This window comes from Diadema antillarum, unplaced genomic scaffold (genome assembly GCF_040938485.1).
Source record: "Diadema antillarum isolate AM-2024a unplaced genomic scaffold, OU_Dant_1.0 seq00001311_RagTag, whole genome shotgun sequence".
Lineage (NCBI taxonomy): Eukaryota > Metazoa > Echinodermata > Echinoidea > Diadematoida > Diadematidae > Diadema > Diadema antillarum.
Window position 1 is genome coordinate 506,374 of NW_027272084.1, and position 13,032 is coordinate 519,405.

Sequence of the window (13,032 nt, forward strand, 5' to 3'; positions counted from 1 at the left end):
AATCTGTATCATCGTAACTATCATGTCCGTGTATCATACGGGAGAAATGTTGTGGGGTGAGAAGAAATGAATATCTTTATTGGGTAAGAGACTAGGCAATGACCTAAAATTAAATGGTGACTCAAGTCGCAGAGGTGGCGAAATGTCTCCAAGACATCTCCGTGACATTTCCTGGAAACTAGCTTTGTCTTCGGCATTGTCCGGGGAGTCGCGAGAGAATTAAGATGTTCGATTTTTGTTTATTTTTCTTTTTTAAGAGACAGACTTTTTTCTACTCTCCAGCTGGTCTCGAAACGCGACGCGACGTCTCCATACTTGTGGCTACGTCGCGGTGATAAACTTTGTTTGCGACGTCTCCGAGACGCTGCACCGCGGAGACGTTTCGGAGACGTAGTGGCGTCACTTCCGGAGAAAGAAGATGTCCCCTTATTTGGTAGAGACCTCTTGGATATCGCCCTTGATTCGCCTTCTTGATGAGAGCGCGAGCCATTTTTTTTTTTTTTTTTTTTTTTTGGGGGGGGGGGGGGGTCTTTTTAGTCTGACTCGGCTATCGAGGGGACGTCTCCTCCAGTAAGATCATACACTGAATTCTGTCTGTGGAAGGCTTGGCGTACAGTCGCAGGAAGCTGGAGTGTGTAACGTGAAATGACCTGAACAGGTTGGCATAATAAACCCTGACTTCACCTTGTCCATGTTGTCATTGACGCCTTCCGCGGGAACTAACATACGGTACCTCTAATAGCCTAAGTCAATATACTTTCTCAATTATTTGACGTCCTTTACAGTTAGCAATGGGAGAGTGCAATGGGGGAAAGACCGGAATTTCAGAAAAAAAAACATAGGCCTACTGGCGTGCTTAAGTATGAAAGTTTGAGGAACTTTGCCTACATCCACAAGACAGTGTACGAGCTGCACTGCGCAAGCGAGCTAGCGATAGAGGACGCTCTCCATATTATTGACACCGCTGTGCACAAACTGTGTTATTAACACCGCTGTGTACAAACTATATCAATATTGCAAATTGTGGGGCGATGACATCATTACATCAATCATTTACATATTCATACTGACTATAAAGAAGCATTTTGTGAAAATTAGCAACCCTCTTTCTTAAATTTTATTACTGCATCAGAAGTGTCGATGAAATAATAATATTGATAAAAGAGACACATAATTGTTATGAATACCATTACCTGAACATCAATTCCAAGTCCATTTGAGGAAATTTCGAGAAAACTAACCAACGGGAAATGACATCAAAAACGCTTTGAATATTTCTATCATGGGAGTGTTATGAACACAAATCAAGATTAGATAACTGAGTCGATGACGTCATCACTTCATAGATTTCTCGAAAGCTTGTGTAGCTTGTTTACCCCTCTTGAGAACTTCATTGGCTCAGAATGTGTTTATGTATACACCGGCCCTAGATTTTGGAATTCATTAAGCGTGTTTTTTTTTTTTTTTTTTTTTTTTTTCATCTCTGCACGCATATGGCGCCAAACGTCTTATCAGTGAGTAGCTTTATCTCTGCATGCACAACTTGGTGCCGGCCTCTGATCAGTATAGAGTTTCTCTGTTTTTGTTTTTGTTTTTGTTTTTGTTTTGTCATAATGATGAGGAACACGGTCACTTTCGAGATGAATACTGCTGTAGGTAACACTTCCCAAGTTGTACGGCATATCTTAGATTGTAGAAAATAAGATGGAACGTGATGAAATCTGCAGAAATTCAGAAAGAAAGTATTAGATGCCAATTTGATTGAGAAACATCTTCTGGGATGTATTGCCAAATTCTAAGAACTGGTTTGAAAAATTTAGCGATTAAGAGGTTTTTGACACTTTTGCAATTGAAATTGATATAGATGTATGAACAAAGAAAGAAACAGAAAGTTTCTAAAAGAAAGAAAAGCAAATTGGAGGCAAGGAGCTACTCTACCTAATGAAACATCAACAATTTTTAGTACCCTGGTGAAATTATAATAAAAAAGACACATCACCAAACCACAGAACATGGTTTCATGGATTCGATTGTGGGCGCCTGTGACGTACTGTGAACTACTAGTTATTTTCTTGCGAGTTGAAGGAACAACGAGTTGGAATGTACGAATGTACGCAAGAGCACGATGACATCACGGAAAACTAACTGCATGTTGTGCGTAGGTGGTCCTATATAGCTCGGACCATACGGTAATGAAGATTTTAGGATGATACCAAACATGACGACTGTATATAGGCCTGATCTATGGAAGGCGAGAGTCCTTACCGTTTATATGAGTAATGGTTAAGCTTAGAATGACAATATTATGTCATACAGTCATGACGACTGGTGTTCTAATATTACAGAACTATAATCAATCAAAGTTGAGTTTCCTTATAACCACCCGTTTAACCGTTAACATGATACCAGCCATGACGACTGAAGATATCCTGATATCACAGAAATACATGCATAATCGATCAAAGTCGAGCTGGTCCTTAAGGACCTACTGTAAAATGGTCAAGCTCGAAGATGATACCAAACAGGACAACTACTATTCTAGAAGGACAGGAACTATAATCGATCAAAGTCGAATTTCCAAACTTATGCTGGACAATAGGTATAGCAGAAAGATGTATCTGCAGATGCATTGTATCTATTGGTTATACCCAAAAGCGATTACATACTAATCTCTTTGGTTATGACGAGTTTCTTCGACGCGCCCGTCTATACACTATTGAATAGTAACCGCATGTGTTTCTAAAAATCGCACGCATTTTATATGTTAATGGGTGCATCGCTTTGAGCCGGTTGATGAGGCACAGTCCGCTTGAGACGTCGCACGTACCAGTAAGTATAAGTAGGCCAAAGACTCAACGATGTGAGATAGCTTCGTTGATTTTGCCCGTGGTTAAAGAAGCATGCAAAATGTTACACTGTTTGATAAATATTCAAGATGATATCAACATGATGACTATTTCTCTCATAATGATACAGAAATACAATATCGATCAAAGTCGAGTCTCTTTATTTTTAATGCTGGGTAAAGCTAAAGCTGTGTGTGTGTGGAGTTGTATCTGCAAGGGCTGTTGAACCGCTGAGTGCAGCCTCCTCCCCCCCCCCCCCCAACTTCCTGTCTTCAGATGACTTTGACTATGATAAGTATTATGATAACCCCCATCCCATCAAATGATAATAAAAATACAATTCAATGATCAGTTTGATTTGATTTGATTTGATTTATTTCTGCTTAATTCCGTTACATCAGTATTGTGTACAAGTCATTTATGACAAACAGTATATCAACACATAGTTTTAGTACAAAACAAAACAAATACAAACAGCTTGGGGAACTTAAACAGAATGGTCTCCAAAATAAGCCGAGGCTTGAAGGTCAAGAGTGAAACTCTGAATTTGACAGAAATATTCTGTTAAATATTGGAGGCAAGCGGTTTGACTTGAGGCAAAACATAAATACAGCTTTTTGGAGAAGGTTTATGTCATTTATCTTAAGGGATTTAAGCTGGAAAAACAATGGGTCGGTGTGATCTCGAGAGCGTGCTCGACTGCACACTCGAATTGCTTTTTTTTTTTCTGTAAGAGAAGTATGCGGTCTGTGTTACATCTGTGGGTTGCCCAAATAATGTTGCAATACGATATATATGGCAGGATCACATCACAGCATTATACAGGGTAAACAATACACGAGTTGGTAAAAAAAAATACTGAAGCTTAGTTAACAGGCCAACGTTTCTGGATACAGGCAAAATAATGTGTTTTACATGATCATCCCATTTTAGGTTTTCATTTATATACACACCGAGAAATTTATTAAGTGTTTTCTTTTCAAGAGATGTGCCATCAATATACAATTCATATTCCGGCAAATCAGCTTTTTTACATCTAAAATGAATGAAATATTAGTTTTGCTTAAATTTAGTGCCAGTATATTACTTTTAAACCATGTAGATAATTTCGGTAATTCATTGTTCAAAGTAGTAACTAGATGGTTTAGGTCAGTATGTGAGTAAAATACATTTGTATCATCAGCAAATAATATAAATTTAATACTGCAACATGGATGATGCGTTAATGTAGATTAGAAACAATAACGGACCTAAGATTGAACCCTGGGGGACTCCACATGTTACAGGTAATGTATTGGAGGATACTGAATCAAAGGAAACAATTGAGTATATGAATATAAGAACGACCCAAGTCCATGGAAGACCATTTCGAGTAAACTAAAAAAACTTCATATCTTTTTTATTTGTCCAATAATATTCTATCTAACTGTGATGGGAAGGCAACATTGTATATACAAATTAGAACATATATCATTATTACAATTAACATTTACATTAATTGTGGAGAGGCCATTTTGTGTGGTGGACTTGGGTCGTTCTTTGATTCATATACATGATATTCTGCTATAGAGATGAGAGAAGGATGAGAGAGGGCGCTATTATATGAATGTAAGAATGACCCAAGTCCTTCATTCTGACATTAATATAAGATTTAACTCATTCATTTCAGGCACTTCCGGGGGTAATTAGAATTTATCATTTATGCACAAGATGAGTCCATGCATAAGCTACAATTTCCCATGTCAAACTGAATTTGGCCAAAAATTGGACTTGGGTCGTTCTTATATTCAGGTCTTCAATTGTTTTCTACATAACAAATAGTTTTCAAACCATGTAAGTGCAGTACCCCGAACCCCGTAATGTCGTAGCTTATATAATAATATTTTGTGGTCAGTTCTGTATGGGTTTGCGATATCCAGATGTCATTTGAATTGAAAGGTCTGGTTTACGCGATGAATGATTATGAAACTGAATTCAAATCATTACTTGTAAGAACATCAGAATTACTCAGTCATTTTGCAACATTTTGTTTTTGATTCTTCCGCATAGTTATGCCGCCTGCTCACCACCCAGTCAGCAAATGGTTGGTATGATACGGTCGGATAGAAAATTGTTCAAGCTGTACGACTATATATACAAAAACAGGATGTCTATTATTCTAATTCTATAGAAATAATAACAGATGAAAGTGGAGTTCGACAATATGTATGCGGTTCATAGTTGTACTGTTGATATGTACTGATAGTCTTCGTTTGACTCGATTTGAGAAGGAAGAGAAATTGATTTTTTTTTTCATTGATTGTGTCAAAGTAGACATCAGAATTGAAGTTGGGCAACTGTTTATTTTTGCATGGCCATATATATTTATATTGTTAGTCAGTTAGTTTGTTAGTTGATCAATTGTTTGTTTATTTATTTATCTACTGTATTTACATAATTTCTGTAGACCTTTACTTCTTTAAACATGACAGTATCGATTTTTAAGATGAAAGAGATGTATCAAATGAATAGAAATCAAATATACTGATAAATTTTGCAAGAAACCATACCAATATTAGGATCCAGCAGGACTTCTAAATTTTACGACTTTTTATTTCGGTTGGTGGGTGCGATGTTATTGAAAAAAAGTGAGAAAAGAAAAAGGAAACGAATATAATTTATTCTGCGTGGTTTTAATACAGAATTTACAGAGGAGTGCAGAAGAGTCAGGTGGAGGGGGAAGGTATAGGAATGTTCAAATGTGAATGCTGAAACCATTTCAAACATCTGTTTTGTCAAACTACGAAGGGACCTAGATTTGACACTTTGATTTTTGTTGGTTGTGAGTAAAATGAAAATAAGTTCTCGTGGCAAACTGCAAATCGTATAGGAGTTTAATAGGCTGTATTGGGCGAAATTACGGTGGCGGGGCAAATACATGGCTCGTCAGCGTCAAGTGTTATAGCGCCATCTTACGGCGCTATTTTCCCCTGGGCATTGTTATGTTGTGTATTCCGATGGTACGTCCCCCGTACGTACGTACGTATGTATGTACGTGAGCCGATGCTAGCTGCTGCGGGAATGAATAAACGGGCACTGCTGCAGTCTTCACTTCCTCTCTTGTGATCACTAGCGTACAATTCTGTTTAGTTTTCTGATTTAAGAGGAATGTGCATCTAACATCAAGTACCAGCATTCATTTGAGAATGATGACCATGACAAATGTAACGGCGCTCTTCATATCCATATTTCTCACCAGTCTCTGTCTGTCGTTTGGTAAGTTTGGTTCAATTTCGTCGACAGTCCGTGCAATGCCAATGCCAATACTATGGCCATTGCCACTAACATTGCCATTAACAAAACATTGCCAATGGCATTGGCATTGTGTATGACTGTTACACACTGTACAGTATACAAAAATTGCAACACTACACGTAGTCACTACTTTACACTCGTTTGCAGTATTAATTATAAATAATGATGGGGATATTCTAGCATGCATACTTAGGCCTATTGTAATAGTATAACAACATTCTGCCATAAAAGCCTTGCTACAGAACTGGAACTCTCCTCATGTTGTATTAGCGCATAGCGGTTGATCACTGAACTACAGCAGGTCTGAATGGTACTGATGCAGTGATGGGAGTGTACATATATGTCCCCCGGGTTGGGAGTCGTATGTTTATAACTTTATTTCACCTCTTCCGTCCTTGTTTAGCTTTCTTCCACCAGCTGCTGCAGGGCCAGGGATTTATCCTAGGATTGTAGGAACTGTGACCAGCCCAAACACAAAGCGTTCGCTCCCACAGTATAAATGTGTGAAGGAGCGACCTGCGGTTTAGGATTATCCATACAACTTAAGGTCAAGGCCAGGTTCTTGCCTCCCCTGTTTCTGCTGTGTATGATTGGACCTACAAATGTACTACAGCCATCAACCGCCTTTTAAGAGTTTAATTATAAAATACCTTGTATCTTGATAGAAAATATATTCTTCAGTTTCACTTTAATTTCATTTCACTATGGCAGAAAATACTGCAAATTTATATCATGGGCTCAGCTCAGATTGTTGACTCGTACCTTACACACTAAATTCTTTAATCTTGGCGACAAAAGCAGGTGCACTGGTGTAAACTCATCATTTCAACCTACCAATTATGATGAAGCACGTATTAAAATCTAGTATTAAATGGCAAAGATGTGTTAACATCACTCACTGTCATCAATTATGTGTATCAACTAATGAGGATTTTCTTCAGTTCTCTTTCCTCCCGTTTCCTCGGGTTATTTGCCTGTATATACACTCTCCTCATTTTTTATCTTGATTTATGTTTGAATATTCCAGCGTACTGCGTCCCATCCCACACATACGTGTACTTTTGATTTTATACACAAGAAAGCCATTGCGCGAGGGTGGTCAATCTAAGAATAGGTGGCTGTTAATAGGCTCCTCATGTTGTGAAGGGCCTACCATATTACAACTGTACAGTTAACAGGAGGCCACTGAACAAGAGGCTGATTTATCGGTCTCTAGAACAATGTAAATATTCACTTCAGACAGTCTGTGTGATCCGTTGTAGCTGGTCAACAGTGAAGTTTAACAAAGTTCAATAAAGTTCAACACAGTTCATCATGGACCATGTAAACTTTTAATAAGTTACCAGCAATGCAACAACCTGTTTATTCTTGTTGCTGATATTTTGTGATACATGTCGTTTGGTGTGTTTTTCATTGCCAAGTGAGATCTGTCAGTCCAAGTGTTATTTTGGTGTTACGTGATGCTTGCAATGTTGACTGAGAGATCAGTCTAGGTATTATTGTCAGGGATTTAATCCAAAGAGACTATGTCTGGTTTCACAGAATCTCCTCCTTGACAGACTGAAGGCTGTGGTACATGTTTGTAAGGGGGACCGATTCGCCTATGGTGCCGTGATCAAATCACCAACTGAGCTCACACAGTGCATGCGCTCGTATTAAACTTTTGGTTATCATGGGGAGTTAGTGTGTAAAATAGCGTGTCAATGAGCTGGCAATTTTCAGACTGCTTCTGCATATACAATGGTTGTAGGCAGATAACCAACCTGTCTGTTCTTTGTTGATAGGCAAAAAGAATCTCGTTTGGGGGCATTGAAGGCTCTCAGAGAATTGCTTGTACTGCTGGTAGACAATCTATTAGAGACACCACATTTGTATTGTTTGAACTTAGACCATACTTTACAATACCGGTACTTCAGGGCCGAAATATTTTACTATCTGAACGTTTAAGATTGTACATGTATGTCCCTCCGTATGGCTAGCAGTATCTCTAAAATCTCTATTTGGCCAAATCACACTACAAATACAAAGGGAAGATATCCATTTCTACCAGTAGTTTGTTTGTTTGTTTGTTTGTTTGTTTGTTTGTTTGTTTTCCTGAAAGCAGAGTCCTCTATTACAATGGTGCACACTGTACTAGTATGTTATCACCATCCTGTTCTTTGTAAGTTGGTAGTCAAATTAAAGGTCTCATGCGTGGGATGTACAGCTGTACGGTACTTTGCTTTTTGGAATCAGAAGCCTAGGTTTTTGTCATTGTCAGTAGAATAAATGGATGACTTGATTGCTTTTTAATAAGCAGGGCTTTCAATTTTCCCTATCAATACAGACTGTACATTAAAATGTAAAATGTACACCTGTAAGAAACTGTGCCAATGCAATTTGAAGCAATAGAGCTAAGAGTACTCAGTAATTCACATCCAAACATATAATGGGAAACAAAAACAAAAACAAACAAACTGGCAAAGATGAGTCATGAAATGTTATCTGTACAAGTATGTATGCTGTACATAACATACTATACAGTGATGTATGATGCTCAATTGAACATTTAAGGACAAGTTCACCTTCATAGACATAGGATTGAGTGAATGCAGCAATATTACTAGAACACAGCAAGAGTTTGAGGAAAATTGGACAATCCGTTCAAAAGTTATGAATTTTTGAAGTTTCTGCTTAGTCACTGCTCAATGAGAAGACTACTACAGCTTGTGATGTCACATGTGTACAACAATATAAAGAAAATATAAAGAAAATTCAAGATATTTTCACTTTTCTCGCATAATGCAAGAACACATTCATGATTTCTCTCTTTCAGAAGACGGGGGGAATAATATTACCCTTAACATACGTCAGTGACGAGTCAAGGAAGTGTGCATTTTTTTCAAAAAGTAAAAGTTTGTGAAATTCTCTTTATATTTTCCTTATATTGTTGTACGCATGTGACATCATACACTATATAGTAGTCTTCTCATCCAGCAGTGACTGTGCAGATACTTTAAAAATTCATAACTTTTGATTTTTTTGAAAGAATTGTCCGATTTTCCCAAAACTTTCACTGATGTGTTCTACTAATGGTGCTGCATGTACTCAATCCACATGCATGAGATTATCCAATGTATCCTCCCAAATTCCCTCATGGGGCTGTTTCTGACTTCGACCTACAGTACTGTCATAGATGCCAAGTTCACAAATTTTTTATGAGTGAGATTTTCATGACTCGGTATCTTGGCGGGTGCGCATGTGCGTGAGCGAGGGGAGCTCGGAGGGTGTGGGAGGGGGCTGTCAGCCCTCCCACAGTAGGGAGCTTTTTCAATTTTTAGCTCTTAATTGTGCAAGCTGGTGCATACTTAAGTGACTATTTTTTGCTTATTTTGAAAGATAAAAGGGAAATATGCCTTCAATTGTAACTCTCACTTATCCTTTAAGCTTTGCTCCCAATGCGTGAGAAAAATGGGTGTCATGTGTGAGATCATGAGACAGACCCTAAATGCTTGAGTCTCACTCACAATGCGTGAGACTTGGTAGCTCTGTACTGTAATTGCATTTCATTCCAAAGATGTAGTCCAGCATGTGAATCATGCTAGCCATGTCCAGCATCTTTGCATGGTGTGAATAAAAAAGACAAAAGAGAATGAAATCCCACACGCATCCATTAAACAACAATTGTTATAAAATGGGCTTTAGAATCTCTTCAATCTCATTGGTCAATTGTCTTGCATTGATTTTTTTACTAATCTACAATGAGCCATGCGTCCGGTAAAATCCGAACGCATGGCTCAAGTCTTGTATCTAGTGTTGTAGATGTGCCGGATGCATGATGGGGAAAATGGTTTTATTTCATGAAGTTACGAACCCATTTTATAACACAAATGATGCACAGGCCTACAGCTGTATTTCATGGATCAATAAGACTTGGATGCTCTCGTTTAACTTTGGAACAGTCTAAAACCCACTCGCTGCGCTCGTGGGTTTAAACAGTTCCAAAGTTAAACTTGCGGATCCAATTCTCACCGATCCACTCTGTCCTGTGCATTATTTGTATACTGTACCAGTATGCTGTACTGTAATAATCTTGTGGTGTCCTTCCACAGTGACGGGAAGTCTACACCATGTCCTGCACCACTATGAAGGAATCCACAGCTCCAGCATTCGCCACCACTTTGCCAAGAGGAGTACTGATGGGGTGGAGCAGGGGACCAGAAGGTTATCGCTGCATATGCTGGGCAAGTAAGTCATCTACAATGTATAAAAGGGAACTCAAACCCAAAGAGCAATGTGGATTGAGTGAAAGTGCTCAGCAACTAGTGTAAAACACATCAGTGAAAGTTTGAGGAAAATCAGACAATCAATGCGAAAGTTATGAATTTTTAGAGTTTTTTTATTGGAAGCACTGAATGAGGAGACTACGGGGTACAAAGGTTATGACGTATGTGTGGACAACAATCAAAGTTAAAAAATACATATAGAAAATTCCACAAAATTCACTTTTCTAGCATATTGAAAGAGCACTTTACTGACTGCTTTCAGAAAGCAGGGGGAATAATGGCTACCCTAATAACATACAAGTTGTATGTCAGTATCAAGTTGATGGAATGTGTAAGTTTCATTTAAAAATGAATTTTTGAGGAATTCCCTTTGTACAGTAGTTTAGCGTGGACTACACCTGAGTAAACTGATATTTCGAGAGAAAGTCTTTCATCCTATTTTTATTTTAACCTTTTTCGTGCTTTGACCCCAACACCCCCCCCCCCAAAAAAAAAAAAAAGAAAAAGAAAGAAGAAAGAAAGATATAAAGAAAGAAAGAAATTTATATGATAGCACTAACCAAAATTAAAGTAAATTGAAAGCAAGAAAATGCCTGGAAAAAACAATAACTGGAAATTGATCTTTATCATATGTACAACCCATCACACAATACATCCCCATCTTTCCCTCATCTTTCCCCCTCTCTGCAACTCACGACTGTACAATGTACATGTTTAGCTGTACTTGGTACCGGACACCTTGAACTGAGTATCATTCATAACCTTTAAAGGTCCTGTTTACCTTTGGGAACAGTGATTTAAAAAAATGTTCAAGATATCACTGGAATTGATGCATATGTGTACACCGTAGGTCAGTTGTATCACAAAACATCCTACCATTTAAAATTTTTGCAATAAATCCTAAAATATAAGGAGATATCACTATTTTTCACATTAAGCCATAACTGTAGACGGTTTAGTCTGGAAACATTTTTATCATAACTATTGTTCGCATTTTGTATATTTAGCAATTATGTAATATGAATTATACTGGTTCAAATTCTTACATTGGTGGTTTCTATCCCTAACTCACATTTTAGAACCATTTTGAAACACCAATGCTGCATTTTTGTTTCATCTGGAAATGGTAAATTATGCCTTTTAACTGTAGTGTAACCTGTACACCTCATACACCTATCACAAGACTGAAAGGAATGCACGAGGTGTGATTGGGAGACTGATAACTGTGATAGCTAACAGGAACACAGGATGGAAAATGAGGAAAACTGATTAGCATCCTGCTTCTTGTCCCTGAAAGCTCCTTGAATGTCAGCTATCAAGTTGTGAAAACTGTAGGAACCAAGCATTGTGGCACAAAGGAAACACTTCCTGTTTAGAATCTTATATCATAACATTGTACACGTATGATTTATGCTAGTCACTCTGGAGCTCACCTAGGAGGGGGGGGGGGGGGAAGGAGGGGGGGGGGAATTCCTCGGGGAATGAAATGTGGAACACCTGCAGATGAGCTCCAAGTTGAATTTCTCTTGTCCGGTCTTCTGCAGTGGTACGGTAGTACACATTATGGCACATACATGTACCTGATATGGCCCACAAGATGTTGTTGGTACATTGTACATTCCGGTACTGACCTTTGTTTCTTGGGGGTGGGGGGGGGGGGGGGGGGGGATTTACCCACAATGCCTTTCACACTACAGTGTCATGTGGGAGTTTACGAGGGAAAGTTTAAGGGTAAAATTTCTGAAAAGTTAGTGGCATTTTACCTAGGATTTTACCCATGATACCTTTCATATTGCAACCGTGTGAAATTTGCTACATTGGACCTTGTAATATACAGGTTGAGAGTGAAAGGAATGCAAACGTCCAGTCTAGAGACATGCTGCACTCAACAGCTGCAAAATGTACAATAGTACTGCATACAATGCACGATGGGCTTTTATACATATTGTGTATTCCTGCAGTTCTCTAAAGGTGCTTTTATCAACTTTGCTTTTAGGTAGACATCTGTCAAACTAAAGCATAGAAAATCAGTGAATGCAGTGATACTTGATATTTTTCATCTAGCATTGTAGCCCCACTACAAATTCCTTGTTATTAGAAAGTACATAAAATGACTCATTGACACAAATTATAGCCATATACCGTACAATTGTAAGTTGGGATATTGCACATGTGACATGGATGCCTTATGATATATCACAGGGGTTTTTTTTTTTTACATTTAGGAGTCGGGTTCTATTCACAAATTTTAAAACTTTGGAAAATATTAACTCTGATCCTGACATAAATGGGACATCCATTATTGTATACTCAATGATCGCGAATTTACAATGTACAGTTGTAACTAAACCACTCTCAAATTGTCGGTAAGTCCCAATGCACACAAACAAATCAGACTTGCTAATACACACGTAGTGTATTTACGTAATGAAGTACATTTTATTGCCATTTTAAACAGAGAGAGTCGATTGCGTGACATTGGAGAATATACGCATGTGATACATGCAGCACGAATCGAGTATAAAAGGGAGTTTGTCTGTAGACAGTTTGTACATTTTGTACAATTGTATGTCATGATTGAAATTGTATGTATTTATGCTACTTTCAGGTAATCTTAGTATGGCCGT

The 13,032-nt window shown here is 38.1% G+C and overlaps 1 protein-coding gene across 1 annotated transcript in view; it reads left to right on the forward strand.

Annotated features, from left to right (window-relative positions):
- The first annotated feature begins 5,902 nt into the window (after positions 1-5,902).
- Positions 5,903-13,032, forward strand: part of LOC139708138 (ADAM 17-like protease) — a 51,213-nt gene continuing 44,083 nt past the window's right edge. Inside the window, exons 1-2 of the mRNA XM_071620115.1 lie at positions 5,903-6,101; positions 10,232-10,367. Coding sequence (XP_071476216.1) covers positions 6,032-6,101; positions 10,232-10,367 — 206 coding nt within the window. The 5' untranslated portion in view covers positions 5,903-6,031. The remainder of the gene's footprint in view (positions 6,102-10,231; positions 10,368-13,032) is intronic.